General features: G+C 53.1%; 6 protein-coding genes across 6 annotated transcripts; 3 read left to right on the top strand and 3 right to left on the bottom strand.

Annotated features, from left to right (window-relative positions):
* Nucleotides 1–280: 280 nt before the first annotated feature.
* On the top strand, nucleotides 281–3,974 carry CTHT_0010200 (uncharacterized protein; the record flags this gene model as incomplete). Its single annotated transcript, XM_006691480.1, has 2 exons — nucleotides 281–951; nucleotides 1,001–3,974. 2 exons carry the CDS (start codon nucleotides 281–283, stop codon nucleotides 3,972–3,974), a joined length of 3,645 nt encoding a protein of 1,214 aa, XP_006691543.1.
* A 2,886-nt stretch (nucleotides 3,975–6,860) lies between these two features.
* Nucleotides 6,861–7,865, bottom strand: CTHT_0010190 (uncharacterized protein; the record flags this gene model as incomplete). Its single annotated transcript, XM_006691479.1, has 1 exon — nucleotides 6,861–7,865. The coding sequence occupies one exon, from the start codon at nucleotides 7,863–7,865 to the stop codon at nucleotides 6,861–6,863; it is 1,005 nt and encodes a 334-aa protein (XP_006691542.1).
* Nucleotides 7,866–9,314: 1,449 nt separating this feature from the next.
* CTHT_0010180 (uncharacterized protein) lies at nucleotides 9,315–11,285 on the top strand (the record flags this gene model as incomplete). Its single annotated transcript, XM_006691478.1, has 6 exons — nucleotides 9,315–9,358; nucleotides 9,587–9,627; nucleotides 9,742–9,839; nucleotides 9,911–10,553; nucleotides 10,615–11,198; nucleotides 11,262–11,285. 6 exons carry the CDS (start codon nucleotides 9,315–9,317, stop codon nucleotides 11,283–11,285), a joined length of 1,434 nt encoding a protein of 477 aa, XP_006691541.1.
* A 1,566-nt stretch (nucleotides 11,286–12,851) lies between these two features.
* CTHT_0010170 (uncharacterized protein) lies at nucleotides 12,852–13,390 on the top strand (the record flags this gene model as incomplete). Its single annotated transcript, XM_006691477.1, has 2 exons — nucleotides 12,852–13,173; nucleotides 13,269–13,390. 2 exons carry the CDS (start codon nucleotides 12,852–12,854, stop codon nucleotides 13,388–13,390), a joined length of 444 nt encoding a protein of 147 aa, XP_006691540.1.
* Nucleotides 13,391–13,970: 580 nt separating this feature from the next.
* Nucleotides 13,971–14,999, bottom strand: CTHT_0010160 (uncharacterized protein; the record flags this gene model as incomplete). The annotated part of the gene is made up of 1 exon (XM_006691476.1): nucleotides 13,971–14,999. One exon carries the CDS (start codon nucleotides 14,997–14,999, stop codon nucleotides 13,971–13,973), a length of 1,029 nt encoding a protein of 342 aa, XP_006691539.1.
* Nucleotides 15,000–16,507: 1,508 nt separating this feature from the next.
* On the bottom strand, nucleotides 16,508–18,664 carry CTHT_0010150 (uncharacterized protein; the record flags this gene model as incomplete). The annotated part of the gene is made up of 2 exons (XM_006691475.1): nucleotides 16,508–18,330; nucleotides 18,394–18,664. The coding sequence occupies 2 exons, from the start codon at nucleotides 18,662–18,664 to the stop codon at nucleotides 16,508–16,510; spliced, it is 2,094 nt and encodes a 697-aa protein (XP_006691538.1).
* Nucleotides 18,665–18,919: the final 255 nt, after the last annotated feature.

Genomic DNA, 18,919 nt, shown 5'->3' with positions numbered 1-18,919 from the left:
CTTCGGTCGCTTCAAGTTTCTGGTCTCTACCTCACAGTCCTCATTCTCCAGGTTGCCAGCCATCCACATCCACATTGCATCTCATCCTTTCTACATTCCCATCCTCCCTCATATCAACAAACGCGCTGTGTCCGGTGCAACGTCGTCCAAGATGCATAACAAGTAGGGCTGCTGCCGTGCTGTGCTTTTCACCCACTTCGCCCTGATTGTCATTTGATCGCTGTCGCTTGACACTGCTGGCCGCCAACATCCCTTGCCTTTCACCGGCCTTGCATCGACCATGCCGACAGTCTATGTGTCTAGTCCATTGTCCTCCGAGTCTGCGTTCACGAGTGCGCAGTGTGGTGACTGTGACTGCGGTCCGCACCGCGCCGGCGTCGACAGTCAAAGCGGCCACCGGCTTTCCCACAATGCCGATTCGGCCCTCAGAGCTGGCGGCGTCGAACGCCGTGTCAACAACAGCCTGTCTGCCGCGCTACGGCTCCGTCATGGCCTGATCGGACCAGTGCTGCTTCTGCCGGCTCTGCTAGCTGCGTTGTCCGGCCCAGCTGCCGCGGCCTACGTTGCTTTCGAGAATTGCCTGCCCGAGTCCTACGTCAACAACCATCCAACGCCATTGCAATGGGTGCCCAAATATGTCGATGCTTCGTTCGAGGTTACCGAGCCGCCGATGCACACACTCCGGGTGACCATGTGGGGGAATGTGACAGGCGCTTTCACCAACGTCACGCTGCCGTCTCCCGAAAGCCCAGATTGGACAGACCCAACTAAAACCGACGGCAAAATCCTCGATCAGCCCGAGCCTGATGCTCCGAACCCTAAGCTCACGACTCTGCTTAGCAAGATCAATGTCCTTACATACGAGCCATATCGCAAGACCTTCAAGTTTTGCAACGGCTCGCTGGTTAACGGCTCTTGTCCCTTGGCGCCTGTCTTTGACACAAACACCAGGTGAGTAAGCGTTTTGGTCTCTGACTCTTTGACTCTCTGTTACTGGGAGCGTCTCGGGTTCGCTGGCGTCTGGTGCTTCGTATGCTGACCTCTTCCCGTCGCCCACCAGCGTCGCGCCTTACAATTTGCCGTCTGTCAATATGAGCCACTCCTTCGATTCGTCCTATGCCTTCGCATCGTTCACCGCGACCTTCCTCATCATCTATGGCGACTCAAAGGGTACCAACATTGGCTGTGTCTCGGCGACCGTGACCCCCGATCTTGGCCGGTTAGCTTGGATGATCAAGTATCTACCGATGTTGGTCTTGGTGCTTGTGGGCTTCGCCACTGTCTTTGCCGGCATTTTCAGCCCCTGGGGAACGTCGGACATCTTCCATTGGAGCTCCAATTACGGCCGCGATCCCGACCTCCTTCGACTGGTCACCCCCGGTTTTGGGGATTGCTTACAATATATCCAGTTCATTGTTCTCACTGGTGGCTTAACGCTCAACTACCCGGGCTTTTACCAGCCCATCATTAGCCAGGCGTCGTGGTCTGCTCTCATGTTCAACCACAGCTTTGTGAGCAAAGATCCCGGCTGGATCAGTGTCCAAGATGGTATCTACGTCACGGAAGGGGCTTATGGTCTGCAGAAGCTTGCCCGGCTAGCAGGCTTGCGCAATTTGGCCGACATTTGGGCCGGCATGATGGTCTGGCTTTTGGCCATCATTGCTGGCATGTTGGTTGTCTTCAGCGCTGGCTTTTCTCTTCAGTGGCTCTACCGATTTATCCAGAAGATCCCGGAAGAAGATCTTCGCTCCAAGAATATCCCTTTCATGATCGGGAACATTGTCCGGATCGTCTTGAACTACTTTCTTCTTCCGATCGTGGCCCTCTCAACCTTTCAACTCGTCGTCGCCAGCAACTCTCCGGCGTACACCGTTGCCATGGCAGTGGTGTCCTTGATTCTCATCATTGGTTTTGCTGCCTGGCTACTGTATCTCATCGCCACGACTAAACCGAGGGCTTTCCTGTTTGACGATCTTCCAACCGTCCTTCTGTACGGACCCCTATACAACACCTATTCAGACGAGGCTGCTGCCTTCACGTTGATTCCCGTGCTTCTTACCTTTATCCGCGGCATTGCCGTTGGAGCTGTGCAGCCTGCCGGGGTGGCTCAGGTCGTCATTCTGGCTATCTGTGAGGTCATTCAAATCTTAACTCTGCATGCTTTCAGACCATTTCACTCGCCTACGTCCATGAATGCCTACCACACGCTCTTTGCTGCGCTCCGCCTTATCACTGTACTCCTCATGATCGCATTCATTCCCTCCTTGGGTGTGACGGATGGTCCCAAGGGTTGGATTGGCTATGCCATCCTCGTTACCCATGCTGGTGTGCTTGTCCTTGGTTTTCTCCTAAACGCGGTCCAGACAATCGTGGAGGTAGTGGCTCGGATGCTTGGTGCTGGCGGAGATGATATCCGTGGTCAAACAAGAGGAGGGCTGTCCAAGATCTTCGGAATGCGGCAGCTCTCCCGACGCATGTCTCGCCGCATGACTGGCCACCCGTCAAGACAAAGTCAGCTCTCTAGCTCTGCCATGCTGGATGCGGACGAACTCTCCAAGACGGGATATGTTATGCCAAGCGGCCGTGTTCGCAGCGAATCTGCGGGTAGCATGGGCATGTTTACTCACCGCCGCCATCGAAGCTCGTCTGTGTATGAAACTCTCACTTTTGATGCTGCCCCAGCACGCCAACCCGAGAGCATCGCAGGCTCCTACACACCTACCACCCCTGGAGAACCTAGCCCTTACATGGTTTTGCCATCACCCAAAACTGCAGTCCGACCCCAGGGTACATTCGGTTTCCCTGCATATGACCCTTATTACCGTCCACCCAGACAACGGCGTGCTACAGTCGTCGAACCATCATCATCGTCTGCTACCGGCCCTGGCGGTCCTGGGAAAGCCGGTGATGGGTCTCAGAACCGCAACAGCGTTTCAGGATCCCTTACGCTCGGTGATGCCTCCGAGATTGGTGGCGAAAATTTGGGGGACGCCACTTCTGCCGTCGCCTATGGGCTTCCCTTCAATCCGCGAATTGACTACTCAATTCGTGAAGTGGATTTTTACTACCGAGGCAGAGGCGAGAGGCTCAACTCAGAGGCTCCCGCCCGCAAGTTGGGTACTGGTCCCGCCGATCCAACTGGGCCTGTGGCTTCCGCCGTTGGGTGGCTAAGGAGCATCTTCGGGCGTCGTACAAAAGACAGGGGCAAAGGATTTGAAGTTGTGCGAAGTGCACGTATGCCGCCGGCAATGATGCGTGCCGCAGGTGCTGATATTGAAGACGAGCAGACACAACAGGGGGTTCCCGTCGCCATGGACGTGTTGCGTAGTGGCCCTGTTGACTCGGAGGACGACCAAGAACAACGGCGGAAACAGTTGTCACGTTCAACCGCGAACCCGACATCACCAGACTGTGTACCACTAAATGGCGGGAGGAACTCTGGCGACGACGATGTATACAACATGGATGCCAGCGCTGCAAGGCCTCCGCAAGGCCCTCCCATACTTCCTGAAATCAACCTTGTAGACAGTTCGGGGCAAGAAGTGCCCGAACAACCCCCAGAAGTCCCTCGAAAAAGCTCCAAGCGCAAATCCTGGGTAAAATCGCAGTCGATGGTCGCCACCGTGGGAACATCGGGGACTCTTAGTCCACCTCCTTCTTCTACAGCCCCAGTCGCGTCTTCACGCCTACCGTTCGAGAGCACGCCGTCTCAGAAGTCATCGGCGGACGAGTTCATACATATCGACCTCGGAGATCCATCGCCATCATTATCCGCTCAAGGGGGTGACGAAGAGATGCCAACAGCTTATGGGACAGTAAATAGGGGTAGTATCAGTCGGATTGACCATGAGGTGGATTTATTAACCGGGAATGCTCGGATGGCAGAGGTAGTGGATGACAGGCAAGGGGGTGTGAAGCGACCGACGCGCCCAACACCTGCCGATACAGTGCCAGCAGACTTCGAACCGCGATAGTCGATTTTGCAAACAGTACACATGCCATCGGTCATCATGCTTTTTTTAAAAAAATATTGGCTGCTGATAGTTGTCAGCAATATGGCTTTAGAATGAAGAAGGGATGTGGGCTTGGTTGATTGGTCCTTATTTTGGTTATCTTAGGAATGAGTACTTGTTTTACATCGACGGCGTGCAAAATGGGCGGCTTCAATGTTGTTAATGGGTGGAAAATCCTTAACCTGGCCTTTCATGCCTAGAGTTATTGGGGGGGTTCGAGGGGTTATAATGTCGTATACAAGGAAATGGGTTTTGGGACGTTTTTCAAACATGAGATTTTGGCGTTTGTGGACGTAGTTGCGTCTTCAAGCATAAAATATTAAGTGTTTGAAAGTTAAATCTCGAAGCTAAATATGCGGACAGACAGGCTTCAAGGAACTCTGAAGGGATTGTTCCCATGGACCCTTCATGTTTGCCTTTGACCAACCTGCAACCAAGAAGCTGTTTTATGTTCTACACACTCCACACCTTTTTCAAGAGGTTCGGTTGTTGTGGCAGAGGGCTTGCACACCATAAATTACCTACGTGTTCGCAATCAACACATGCCGAAGACCAGAAAATTTGGCACCAAACGAATCAAATAAAATGATTTTAAGTAGATCATAAAGCAGAGAGGGAGCTATGCTAACTTATCGCCAAATCCCTATCCCCGCTCCTCCAACAGCAGCTATGGCCCCCATCAAGCCAGCACAAGCAGCAGCAGCGGCGGCGACAGCAGTTGGCTTCGGCGCTGCATTACCGGTCTCTGTCCCGAAATGAAAAACTCCCACAGACGTGCCCGTCAAGGTGCACATCGCGGACTGCAAGCCATAACAGGCCTTGCTAGAAAGACTGTTACCTATAGAGGAGAAAACATTAGCAAAAGTTATGCGGCCTCTGTGTTTCTCCCCTTCCTTGTTAGGGCAACAGAAACTGGGCATGCGCTGGGGCAGACCTACAAATGCTCACTGCACTCTCAATTCCGACACTAACTCCGGGAAAAACTGGTGCAACAGTTATCCCCCCACCGCCAGGGACAACAATGGTTACCGCAAATCCTCCGCCGATGCTACCACCTAGCTGAGCTGTGCAAGCAGCATAGTTTGCATTGCACTGACTGACGGCGGCACTGCACCAGCCTGGGTTTGCAAAGTAGGTCGCCACGTATGGGAAGGAAAAGAAGTCGTTAGGCACAAATGAGGCAGCAGTAGGCGTGGAGGGAGGAGGGGTGGTGAAGGGAGCTGGTGCGGTCCCAGTACAGATAGCCCTAGTGATCCCAGATTAGTCCTACGTGCCTCCATCGACAGAAGACCTGGTCCAGTCTTCAGTTACAGAAATTCATAGAGTATAAGGTGTCTATCTGTGGCTATTCTGACCAGACTTACTCATTTGGACAACAAGCTGGGTTATTGTTTACATCCAGGGCGCATCGCTGGCCATTGCGGCAGCAGATGCCGGCAAAGGCAGCTCCTTGGTCGGAACAGCTGTAGAAATCATGCAGACAAGCCTGTCGTCTTGCTATTGCAGCTGCTGTCTCGACCGGCAAGAAGGGCCGCAGCCTCATTCCAGCAGCGCGTGCACATGGTGTGCAAGCGAGAACGACCAACATGATAAATACGAAGGCCTTGAAGTCTGGAGCTCGTAACAATTGGCCCGTGGTCATTGTTACCGTTGCTGGACAATGCGGCAGTGGATGTGGAGGCTGATGGATTGGGTTCTGGGTTGAACCTGGGAGGGATGTGATCAATCAAACAGATTATATCCGTATCCGAGCGATCTCGAGATGCGACTCAGATTCAGGCTGATATAGTGAACTAAGCATGCGGCTTAGTCTAAAAGACTTGCCATTGACAGACAGCAGCAAGCAAACAATCCTGAAATACTCAAAGCTGCTGTGTCCCGCTGTCTGCTGTTAAGACGATGGACCGATGGAGGTGCGAGTGAGTATTCTTGTTCAGTACTTTTGCTGACCGCCAGAAGAGTGCCTGGAATCACGAAGTTGCAAACCGGACAGGCGCTTACACAAACCGCGATATAAAGGGTCACCAAAAGCCCCCGTTAAGCTTTGATGCAGAAAAAGCCAGCAGGCACCTAGGTACCTATCCTGCTGTGGCGTGGGCTGATTACAACCAGCTGTACAGGCCAAGATTACTGCGAGTCCCTGACAGATTTCAGTTCTGTGTTTGGCCACCACTTAATCCACCATAGCACATGTGTGTTTCTGCTGACCAAGAGGTGTGCCTGCTATCAGAGACAACGGTGGACTGCTTGGTCTGCACTGAGGTGGCAACCAGTGTTGTACAACACAGAATGCATTGAATGGAATTGTCCCAATGCTACTTGATACAGGAAGTTATAGCAGCCCAAACCCACTTTCGCACATGCATGTGGCTATGTAGGCACAGGTTGTGAGTATGCACAAGTGGTTCAGAGAGCGAAAGGGAGGAGGCTGGAGATGCCCGTGGGGAGTTTGTTGCGTTGCTTGGCTGGCAGGTTGGCAGTGGGAACGTAGCTGCTGGGAAGCTCGGCACCTTGATCAACCACAACTTGGCAGCTTAGGAGCGCCCAGTGATGTCATCCGTTGGCTGGTCCGGCAGCCGATCCCGGGCCTTGAACAGTCCGGGAGCTGGTCCGTACCTCAAGAGGGGCCCAGCGAAGAGAAGAGACGTGTGGGGCTAGGCCGCAACGGATCGCACTCGAAATGTCGGCTACTTCGCAAGCACGTGATCAGTGACTCGCGATAGCTAGCGCAAAATGGTACTGTGTAGTGTGGAAGTACCATATAGGGATGCGTAATTGATACGAATATAGTTCGTATATATACAAGATATGGACATGATTTTCTGTAAAAATACTAGAGGTGGCATACTAAGCACCGCGGAGGTGTCCCAGAATTGCACGGAGCCGGAGCAATGCCTTCGGTTCTGGAGGTCTCTCACCCGGCTTCACCTCCTGTAGCTGGAGGATTTCGTTGCGAGCTTCTTCGACAAGCGCGCTGAGATCACCCCATACTTCATCTTGGTAATTCGTTAATACACGGGACCACTGGCTAACCCAGGCTTCCCAGGCCTCGTCGGGGTTGGCTGCACCCAGGTGAAGTGTGAAGGCGAGTTCTGCAGCTGCGCCCCCTCCAGTATGTGGATGAAGATATGGGGGAATGAAGTTCAGCACATGATCCCAAGCAATTGGCGATGTTCCATAATCTTTCTTGTCGTCGCCGAATAAAGCGTTCCGCAGAGCAGATAAGTCGCTCTGGCTTACTGGCTCTGACACGTCCTCGAAAACCGAATCGAGATCACCATTTCCCGTGAGCAATGCGACAACCTCTGCGCCGTCCAGAGCTTCTTGCTCTGCTACTGTCCGTTCCGGCTGGACAGCCTCCCTGACTCCAGTTGGCCCTCGGGAAACAGGAGGGACAGTTGATGACTGCCAGGCAGTCTCCAGAGCATTCGGGGCTGTCAGGATTGGCACGTCTGCGCTGTCCAAGAATGTTGCGAAAGAAGCCTCCGCTTGCGCGACATGTTCTTGTGTGTGCCCTATTCTGATGCTCCCTCCAGAATTATCACTCGTCCGTAGCTGCACCGCACTGCTCCTGGCCCTTTCAAGGGCTCCAGCTGCTCGGGACGACTCCCCCCCTTTCTCGTGACCGTGAGCAAATACCGTGCTCGGTGGTCCGACCAGCAAGGACGATGGTAGAGACGATGCCGACTGCATCAAGCGTGGTAGCAATGGCTCCTGCTTGCCCCCTTCTGGTGCAGATTCAGCTAGCGCGCTGTCGTTGCTCGTTTCTGGAGCCTTGCCTTTGTTTTTCAGGTCCTTCTGCCCATTGCCGTTCCCGTTGGCGCTTCCGCTCCCATCGTTGTTACCGTCCATGTTGCTTGGGTAGTCTAGCCTTCGTGTAAGCGCGCTGACCGAGAAGCGGAGAGTAACTAATGCGGGGAAGCCAGCCTACGGCAGCTTCTTTGGATTCTAATAAAAGAGATCTGCGTTGCGAGCTAACGGGGAGCAGCGAAAGCGACAGGGCAGTGGGAAGGGGTGTTGCGGCCAATCCAAAGGGCACGTCAACCAGTATTGGTGTCCAGCACGATCGAAGAATCTGCTGCCGTGCAGTCGACGATCTTCGGGAACCGATGATTAAGAGATGGATGACTTTCCGTCCGTGGGCGAGAGGTGGTTGCTAAGAGGTGAGTGGATTCTGATAGACTCACCTATGCTGGACCTCTGGAACTGGAATTAATATCTTGCTATCGGTGCCGGTTAGGGCTTGATTAAGCGGGAGCTATGATGGAGTTGAAGGATTGAAGGAGGATGAAAGGAAGATCATGGCCTTTGCTTGGTTATGATCGGAGCGTTGGCCCGAGCCAGGTAGCCCGAAAGTACCCGACGATAGAAGCAATTTAATTGGGTCAGTACTGGCTGCAACAAAAGTTACCGGGCAGGGACATGGAACGATTGCTGCGGGTCAGGTTTGAAGGCGGCTCTTCAGCCTCTCACAGATACTAGGGCCCTGCTGCCTTGCCAGTTCCTCGCCTACAGTACCTGCTGTAAGTAAGTGGATACCCTAGCTCCAGGTTATCCATCCGCAAGCACTGCACTGTGTGTCCACAGGTGCCCTTGCTTTGGGGAGGGCCCCGCAGCAGCCCGGCTGGTTTGGGCGCACCATCAAAGTCCATTGCGCCAACCTTGGAAGGCCGACAGACAGCTCGTCGGTTCGAGCTTCACCACCCATCCGACATCGAGCTCTTTCACCAACACCTTTCCGAGTTGGCCGCGGTCGGCGTATGTTCTGCACACCCCGCACATCCTCCATTTGTCTTCCACAGTCTGGCATCTGCTGCTTGCTGCATGCCTCTTTCGCCGACCTGACTGCCTACTTGCCTGCTGACGCGCGACGCAGTCTCTTTTTGCCCTCCTTTCCCCGGTCTTTTTGCTGCGAACGCAACTCGTGGGTGGCACGCTCACCTCCCATCGCGACTTTCCTCGCCGACCCCATCCATCAGCCCTCGGGCCGCAAGCTGCCCTCTTCACCTAGGGCCCAGCCCAGTCGACATCCAAACCACCCGATTCTCCCTCGTGCAAGCGTCGCTCAACCTCCAGGACCCATATCCGCTTCTGCTCCCAAACCCCGCCCTTTGTCTCGTCCCAGCACCTATCCGCGGGGGCCTCACTTTGAATCGCGAGCCAACTCCCAACCAAACATAGCATCGTCTTGACACGGGACCCGTTGCCGCCCGTCTCACCTGTTCCCGATCGCCTTTCTACGGTTTCTGCAAGACTCGATCGAGTTTCTTGTTTCGTTGTTCGCCCGCCGTCGTCGACAAAATGGTGGAAACAGACACGAACGGCCCGACATGGAAGTTCACTCAGTAAGCCACTTCCACCTACCTCTTTAACACCTCTTAACCTGCCCTTCATATGCCCGGCTGTAACGATCCGACCTGTCCTGCGGTTCATATCCCAGCAAGAATCAGGATCAGGATTCTGCTGCATACCCTGTCCCCCCACTAGTTGATTTGCTGGTGTTGCCCACCTCTTGCTCGACCGTTTCTCCGAACCATTATTTGTGCCTTCGGCAAGCTAATTCAGGGCTGCAGGTGCTTCGGTGACAAGGGGGACGTTGAGGACATCACAGAAGGTACGCCGGCGATCTTTTAGAATTGTCCAGATCCCAGCCTTAACATAAAGTGATGTGGAAATTGTATGGGGCTCTTAAGGTTCTGACAACATACTCACATGTGTTTCCTTGCAGCCGATATCATCTCGACAGTGGAGTTCGACCATACGGGAAATTATCTAGCAACAGGCGACAAGGGTGGACGCGTAGTGCTCTTTGAACGTAACGAAACAGTTAGTTTGGGGGCCAAGCCTTACTCTTCCCCTTTGCCCAACTTTTGCCGCTTGGCTGACACCCCCTACAGAAGAAGACCTGCGAATACAAGTTCCACACCGAATTCCAGTCCCACGAGCCGGAGTTTGACTATCTCAAATCACTGGAAATTGAGGAGAAGATCAACAAGATCAAGTGGTGCCGGCGACAGAATGCTGCCCACTTCCTTTTGTCGACCAATGATAAAACCATCAAGTTGTGGAAGGTGTTTGAGAAGTCGCTAAAGGTTGTGGCCGAAAACAACCTCTCCCAAGATCTGACTCCCGGGGGTATAGCTGGCGGAGGTGGCCGCCCGGTACCCATCAAGTTTCGAAGTCCCAATGACTTGAAGCTCCCGAGACTAACGCATCACGACACGGTTGTGGCTGCTGTGCCTCGTCGAGTCTATGCCAATGCCCACGCTTACCATATCAACAGCATTTCAGTGAATAGCGATGGCGAAACATTCATCAGCAGTGACGACCTGCGGATCAACCTCTGGAACCTCAATATCCAAGACCAGAGCTTCAACATAGTCGACATCAAGCCGGCGAACATGGAAGAGCTCACTGAGGTCATCACGGCAGCCGAGTTCCATCCCATTAGCTGCAACTGGTTTATGTATGCTAGTTCCAAGGGAACCATCAAGCTGGCCGATATGCGGCAGAGTGCCCTTTGCGATCAGCATGCGAAGCGTTCGTCCTTCCCCTCCTTCGCGAGATCGTCTTAGCCGAGGTTCTAATTGACGCTCGACAGTCTTTGAGCAAGAAGAGGATCCCGCGTCCCGATCCTTCTTTTCTGAGATTATTTCGTCCATTTCCGATGTCCGCTTTTCATACGACGGAAGATATATTCTCTCCCGCGACTATTTGACGGTAAAGATTTGGGATATCAATATGGAGAGGCAGCCCATCAAGACTATCCCGATCCACGAACATCTCAGACCGCGACTGTGCGATACGTACGAGAACGACAGCATCTTTGACAAGTTCGAGGTGGTGTTCTCGGGCGATGGAAAGAATGTTATGACGGGTAGTTATAACAACAATTTCATGATCTACCCGTCAGACCCTGACAAGGAGGTGGAAATTGTGTTGCAAGCAGACAAGTCTGCCTTTAAGGCCAAGAAGGTGGGCGTTCCTCAGCCCATTGGCTCGTCAACAAGCCCAACAGCAAATGGCAAGAAGGGCGGCTCGCGGGCGGGTAGCCCGGCAGCACCAGGCCTGGGCCAGCGGATGCGTAAGGAGACAGACGCCGACCAGATCGATTTCAACAAGAAGATCTTGCACATGAGCTGGCATCCCTTTGAAGACAGCATCGCCATCGCTGCAACGAACAACGTAAGTGAAGGGCCCCTATCTGTACACAACTGGCAAAGACCTCACTAACCATTATCTACCTAGCTCTTTGTCTTCTCCGCTTTGTAGAACGGCCGGCCGATCTATGCCTGAGTGGAAAGTCAGCCAAATGATGCTATCACCGCATTCTTAGAACAGGCAAGGGGTGGGTTTTGAGGATTGTCGGGCTGTCTTCAGTTGCTACTGCTCTGGATACAAGCCCACTAAAACTTTCGCCAATTCTGCCTTCCTTACCGCGGTGTCCATCATCGAGGCCAGTGCCGGAGTGGTATCTCAAATCAAATTGACAAAACTGGGGAATCGGACATGGCTTAGACGACTATGATGGACAAGGAAGCAACTAAAATCTATGAAGTGCAGGTTTCGGGAAAGGAGGGGGAAGAAGGAGAATGGGGAGAAGGAGAAGCAGGTTGGCGATTCTGATGAAGATGATGCGGAGGTTGCCCAACATAATGGGTAAGGAGATTAGAGTTTGGAGGGTCTGACCAGCCTATGAATCACACAAGAAGACATCGGTTGGTTCCCCATGTTGTTCTATGGACGCTAGCCGCTCGCGGCAATACGTAGTACCTAAGGAGTAGTAGACTTTGTCTCATAGGGTGCAGCTTCCTTGAAACTGAACACAGGGATATGGGTTGGGAGAGATTCGGAGAGACAGGCCCTTAGAAGAAGTATGCATGTTCATGGGTTTATTGGTTTTGGCAGCTCGATGCCCGCTTTAGCAGATATGCAGTGCAGTGCTGAGCCTGTATAATTGCGGGCTTGGGAGATGTTCCGTGCTGCTTAAAAGTTTTCTCTCCACGTCGACTGTCAGATTTGGGCTACCGTTTTGGGAACTCAAGATACCATCACCCCCCGGCGGTATCTCTGTATATATCCTGTTTAGGTGCTTGTCGAACCAAGCATACCCTAAGTTTAAATCAAGCCCACCGATGCGTTACCCGGTAATGGGTTAAGTCGCTTTTGAGTTCAGACTTTGCACAGATATTATATTGGACTAAGGTCGTGCCATTGTCGCTTGTTCCTCTTTTTTCAGCTCTCAATTCATCGCCTGGCATACGGACGAAACGGTGGATGGGTACCTCTGTTTGCAAGCTGAGACGGGCCAACGTCCTTGGGGTGATTATTGGACTACATGTCCTCGAAGTCAAGAGTCCATGGAAGTTGGGAGATGTTCCAGCTCACATTGCCTCCTGGCAGGAGGTTGAGCCGCAGCCTGGCTCGCCCCACCTGCCCAGCTATGCATGCATGCACACAGCAGGTTCGCCAGCACGCTGGAAGGCTGTCAGGTGGCAGCTTGGCTCAGAGCCAGGTCAGCGGTCGATCGCCCTATCCAATCCCCGCAAAATCAAACCCGGACAGTGTGAAGTACGGTACGATACCGATATGGATACTGTGCGAGCAACATCGACGTCTCCGGGAGGGAGCAGCTTGAAAACCAATCCAGGTAACACCACACTGAGCGCAGTCCTTACACCTCGGCCGAAGTCAGGATTTCTATACCTAAGTCGGTAGGCTTGTCAATACTTCCTTCATCTTAGAGGATTACCTTCCTCGGACGCCGTTTTCTATACAGCCGAACCAAGTCAAAGACTTTCCCAACCATTCCCAGCCTAGTCTGCAACATCCGCACCCATGTCCCAAGAGAATCACGCTCCAACGTCGCGCTCCAAGCCTCCGCCGCCGGGAGAAGAGGATGCGGCTAAGTTGAAGCTTGGGGAGTTTCAAGACGTGGATACACTGACCCTGTCGGAGGCGTCGCTGGTCATCAACGCGTTGATCGCGAAGCGGCGCAAGGACGCCAAGGGCCGGCCCATCAACGAGACGGACGTGCTCATCAAGACCCTCGAGTACCTAGACGCCTTTGCGCGCTTCAAACAGAAGGAAAATGTCGAGGCCGTCGAGCGCCTGTTGAGCGCGCACAAGGAGCTTACCAAGTTCGAGAGGGCACAGATTGGTACCATGCTTCCCCGCTTGTCTTTTTCTGTCGTGTTTGTTTCCTACACCATATGCAGGGGAGCTTCGAGGCTAACGCGAAGATCTCTTGGACAGGTTCTCTCTGCTGTGATAGTGCCGACGAATGCAAGACTCTAGTGCCCTCAATAGCCGACAAGATCAGTGACGAAGACCTGCAGGAGCTTCTTGACGAGATGGCCAAGCTGATGAGCACTTGAGTTGGGCTCATTTTTCTCTAGGACTCTAAGTCGCTAAGCCCAGTCTCCTAACAGGCTTCTCTAGGGACGTTCCTTTCGTTGCCGGCTTCGTCATTGGTCTTTACGCTCCTGCAGGACGTGAGTACCTTGCGAGCTTCAAAAGGAGCCATAACGTATGTAGATACGTGCAAGGGTGGGTTTAACCAGCGTTGTATCTGCCTAACAGGGCGTCTTGTGGATTGGGATGGCGTTAGGTGCGTTAATTTTGCCAATGGTTTATTATAATACCCCGACGACACGGTTTGGGATGTTATCGATTTTCTGATATGCACTCTTACCGAGAACTCCTCGTGGTTCCAGTTTCCACAAATTAGGTGACTGAGGTCCATAGCAGCAACATCAGAGTTATATACGTTAGTATGTTATCCCTTGACCCTTTCCATCCCAAACCCTCCGCTGGCACGCCTTTGGTATCGTATCATTCGAAAAAAAAAAATCAAACAAGCTAGGTAGCCCCCATCATCATCAACCAAACACCCCGCAGTTCTCATTACGTACAGTTTACCGATGATGAACCTTGAACCGATTCGATTCCAGCTTCTCAAACCTGAATGTTTTGAAATCTTGTCCAGCTATTCGCATACGTGCCCGATTGTCTCTCCTCCTCCGTTGAATTCAGAGTCGCCCTTGTTTCATATCCTTCCTCGTAGCGCAACACGGATTGCCCAGGGCATTCGAGTTCAGTTGGTCCCCTCAGCGGTTCTGGCGTCCCTCCATGTGTGACGTAGACAGGGGTTCCGTCGAGCTCTGAAGGGCTGGGCGTAAGGACTGGTCCCCCAGGCATATAGCCAGGACCCGTGACCATTGTGGTAGCTGGGGTGAGGGAGTTCGTCCAGCTGCTGTAACCACCACCACTAAGGTGGCTACCTATCATGCTCACTGCTTTTGACATTCGGCCTAGGTGGGTGAAATCCGGGTCAGGATGTCCGTGGCCGACATGGGCTTCCAGAGAATTCGGCAGCATACCTTCAGCACGATCAAACACACTTCCAGGACCGGCTTGAGACATAGGATTGAAGACCGACTCCAGCCCCGGAGGCACACGCTCGTCGCCGGGCGATCTAGAAGAGTCGAGTCGCGCGAGCTCCTTCTTTTCGCGCTTCTCCCTTTTCCGTCGAGCCCACCACATGAACAGCGAAAGTGCCACGAAAATGGCGGCGATAGTACAACCGACTACGATCCCAGCGAGGGCGCTAACCGATATGGTTATCCCATGGCCGCTATTGTCGCCGTCGGGACTCGATGTGGACGAGATGGTGGGTGAAGCCGTGCTGGGTAGCAGAGAGGAGTCTGCAGAGATGTCCCCGGTGGGCTTTGAGCTCGTTGACGGCTCTTCGGTGGTGGTGGTCGAGGAGGAAAATGCCTTCGTCACAGTTGCAGGAGCGGTCGTCACGGGCTGCTCAGCGGAAGCTGGACAGCCAACTGGAATCTGCTGGCAAGGGTCGACACGGCAGCAACCGCTGTAGGATGGTGTTGTAAAAGTACAGGTCCACCAGAGATAGCCGTTCCGAGAATCGCAATCTGCAGGACCAAGCTTGACAGACCTAGAATCTCTCGAGATGCGCTCCATGGTGATACGAAGTTGGATGGCGATCCACACAGGGTTTACGATAACGCTCCACCGGGATGCGGGCTCGGAATTTGCGGTAATTGCTTGCCAGGATCATCGACGATCAGTGGAATCAGTGAAATTGTTGGAAAAGGAGTATCCTGGTGCAGCGATGCCAGCGATTTGGTTGTGAATCGGAGCTTGAATCGTGGGCATCAAAGGGCAACGGCATGCATGATCAGATAGATGGCTGTAGCAACGCAGCAATGGCAACGCAGCTGGGAATAACGCCTGCCCTGGATTCTCTCTTCTCGCTTTTCGATCCCACCCGTGCGTGTTACGGCTCACGAGTCATGATCGACCAGGCAGTTCGCGCTGGCACTAGGCAAAGTATCTTGCACGAGCACGACAGAATGCCTTGGGGTAAGGTAGGTAGGTACTTTTGGTATGGAGCAGTGGGTGACAATGGCAGACTGGACGAGTGATGACCACAACGGCCGGTAATGCGTAGTAATTTGAAGAATTGGCTTGTTGGAACCCATTCTTTTTGTTGTGCAGTGTGTGCAGGTGCGACATGCACCCATGAGCCCTGCGTCCTTCCAAGTTGTGACTGCGGACGGCAGATTGCAGACTCACCTAGTGCCCAACGGTCGATGCTGTATTTGTGGATGCTGTGCCTCTTCTTCCTTTCCTTTCCTTCCAAGGCTCCTTGGGGAAGCCCACCCCTGGAAGCGCAGGAAAATGTGGAATGCGCTGGGCTGAGCCATCAGCCTGCAAACAATGAGGCGATGCTCCCTGTCCACGATGTTGACGAGCCTGCCATGTTTGCTTGCACCGGTAAGCTAAATTTATACTACGGTCATGTCGGGCTCTTTGTCAACTGCTTGCATTAAGCACTTTCCAAAGCAGTATTGAGCCTTGTCCCTAACTGTGGCAGATGGCCTTGCTTGCCCGGATGTGTACAAGTGTAGCAGAGAACATCATCCTCCACATAAACACATAGACACAGTTCGGGAGCTGGGTGTTGGCAGACAATCTTATGTAATGTATGCACCTCGTATGCATACAGCCGTGGTTGGGCTGGGTATGAGTAACACGCAGCAGATATATCCTTCCAATCTGAACGACATGCTGCAGCACTCTAAAAAAGCCCGAAAAGCTGGCAGTGCAACTGTGTCGTGGGAAGATGTGCAACCTCCTTCCTTGCCTAGAGGTTATTGAGAGCTCCATGAGCAGCGTGGCTGATGTCAATCAACAAAAGATTGTGAAACAGCCCCACTGCTTGGGTTCAATTGATGGTAAGATGCTATACCGATAAGAGCTTACGGATAATTAAGGTACCTTGATAGGTACTAAGGCAATTGTGCAAGTGTGAGACTTTGATTCCTCTATATATGGATATACCTACAGCCACCCGACGCCCATCAGAATTCCCCAGTGTGGAGTTGAAGAACGGGATGTCTGTGATGTATTGACAATATCCGGGTTTGTCATCGAACCACAGCACACGTTCCCAATGACCGAGCTCTCTAATCGCCCAGTTTCTCGAGGATCAACTTTGAACCCCGGTTACCAATTGGTTTGCCCTCAGATCCGTTTGCCTTGGCTTTGTTCTTCTTTTTGCCGTCGGGCTTGTTCTCACACTTGATTTCATGGCTCGATAGTTCCCCATTGGCAGCTGCCTCAAGTGTCTTCCTCTCAGCCTTTAACGTCTTGATGAGCTCCTTTTTCAAGGAGAAGTCGGGTGCCTCCAGCATGCCCAGTACAGTAAATGAGCTCGGCCCAATTGCCCACTTCACAATGTGCTCCTTGATGACTGGATACAAGATATCGGCAAAGTTAAGCGGAGGGTCGACTCGCTTGACACACCCAGCCTCCTTGTCAAACCGCCCGCCGGCGATCAATGTCTTGAGCATCTTGCCGCCATGTGTGGTAAGGGAGAGATGCGGCAAGGGGAGGTTGACAGGATCGGCGTCTTCCGGCGGCGGCGCATTCGGGTCGCCAGCGGCTGTCGACGCAACAGCCTCCATCGCTGCTTTCTTATCGCCCGTGGCGGCCAGCAAGACATCAGCAACGAATTGGCAGCCGAAGCCAGTGGACACAAGGTCTTTCGGCGATGCGGCGACTGCTGCCAGCAATGGAGGTGATACTGCTGCCACGAGCTCCTTGCGCCGCACCTCTGGATCCTTTTTGCTTGTCTTCTTGCGGATCTCGTGGATCTCTGCCAAGAGCTCCAGGTCGTAGGCATGGCTGGCCGGGAACAGAGACTTAGCCTGGCCTTCGAACAGGTACATTACAGTGATGCGTGCAGTAAGGTCGTTGGCCAAGAAGATAATGTTCTCGAGATTCTTCTCTTCGTTCCTCCCGAGCAGCTCTGGGAAGATCGTCTTCGCTGTCATAACAGTGTCATCAATAACATCGTAAGCTGTCAGAATAACCATGTGGGCATATTGGTCGCCGCACATGAGCTGGAAGGTGTCCTTGTATGTCTTGAGGATCTGCTTCCGATCTTTGGCGTTCCCGTGGGCCAAAAGCAAGCACACAAGCCGAGCACCAGACTTAGTGAAGGCGAGATTCTTCAGTAGATCTCCGCCCTCATCCCCCTTGATGACTTCCACAAACTCTTTCAGTTCCTCGCTTTCCGGCTTAAGATTGAGAAAATATTGCAGCATGGCATCGTGAAGCATGGTGAAGCCGGTCATCTTCTTCTGGATGAGAGTATTCGTCATATCGAACAGGTACTTCAGCACAGGTGCCCGTTTGCTGGGCTCTTCGGCGAGAATTTTGGAGAGATCTGCCGTGGCTTCGGCGCCCTTCTCAGGCTTAAATAATGCGAACTCTGGCCCGTACCATTCTCGCAGCATCTGAGCCTTTTGTTGCTTGGTAGCAACAGTACGGTAGATGTCATCCAGGATCCACGAAGCTTCCGGGTGGTTGATAAGCTTCCGCACCTTGCCGAAAAACTCGGGAATAATCATGTCCCTGATCTCCTCATCGTTCTGGACAAGAAGTTTGGCGATAAGGAACTTGGCATACCGGCTTTCCGCCAGCTGCGCATAGCTGCCCTGAAGTTCCTTGGCAATCTGTCTGCGCTGGGTCGGCGTCGCGTACTTAATGGCTGTCTGAACTGCGCGCACGGCATCGTGCTTCAGCACGAAGTCTTTGATACGCCCAGTAATGATGCTGTAAAGCTCTTCAATGAGCTTCTGGCGCTGCTCCTTGGGCACATGAGACTTCCGACGAAGTGTTTCCCACAGCTGCTTAGTCCGCGCCAACTCTTCTGCCAGAGGCTTTGCGGCCTTCCGTTCCTTTTCGAGTTGTTTTTGCCGTGCATGCGCCTCGCGAGAACTCACTGAAACTTGGTTAGGACAGAATGCGGGAAGGGAACAACGCTCAACGAGCGAACTGTACTGACCTCCAGCTGGCTTTCCGGTTGTCTTGTCATTCTCCTTTGACGTGCCGCCTGTCTTGATATTCTTCATGGGCTTCTGCTGATTGCGGCCATCTTCGACATCAGAAAAGTCACCAGCACCGCTGTTCGGTGCGATTTCAGTGTCGTCAAACTTCTTGTGCTTTGGGCCGTTTTCTGTCTTGGCCTTCTTCACTCGATTGCTGTCGGCGTGTTTGTCGCTCGAAATCGACTTTCGCTTTGCTGGGGCAGCCGAATTTGCCGATTTTTGCGCCATTGTTGCAAGGCCGTCTAGGGTATGTAGAATGTGTTGGGTAATTGATGAAGTTGCTTTGAACTTCTGCGGCCTCTTCCTCAAACTTTTTTTTCCCCTATCGCGCGCCAAATCTGCCAAGCGGGCGGTGAGGCGTGCAGCAGCAGGGAGCCCCACAACCCCACCACACCGCCCCGCCCGCAGGCTCTCTCGCCTAAACTTTGGATTCCGTGCCCCGCGGTGTCGTGTCAGGTCGGCTCAGACCAAGCAAGAGTCTTC

Source organism: Thermochaetoides thermophila (genome assembly GCF_000221225.1).
Source record: "Thermochaetoides thermophila DSM 1495 unplaced genomic scaffold scf7180000011812, whole genome shotgun sequence".
NCBI lineage: Eukaryota > Fungi > Ascomycota > Sordariomycetes > Sordariales > Chaetomiaceae > Thermochaetoides > Thermochaetoides thermophila.
This window is presented reverse-complemented; position numbering and strand designations above follow the sequence as displayed.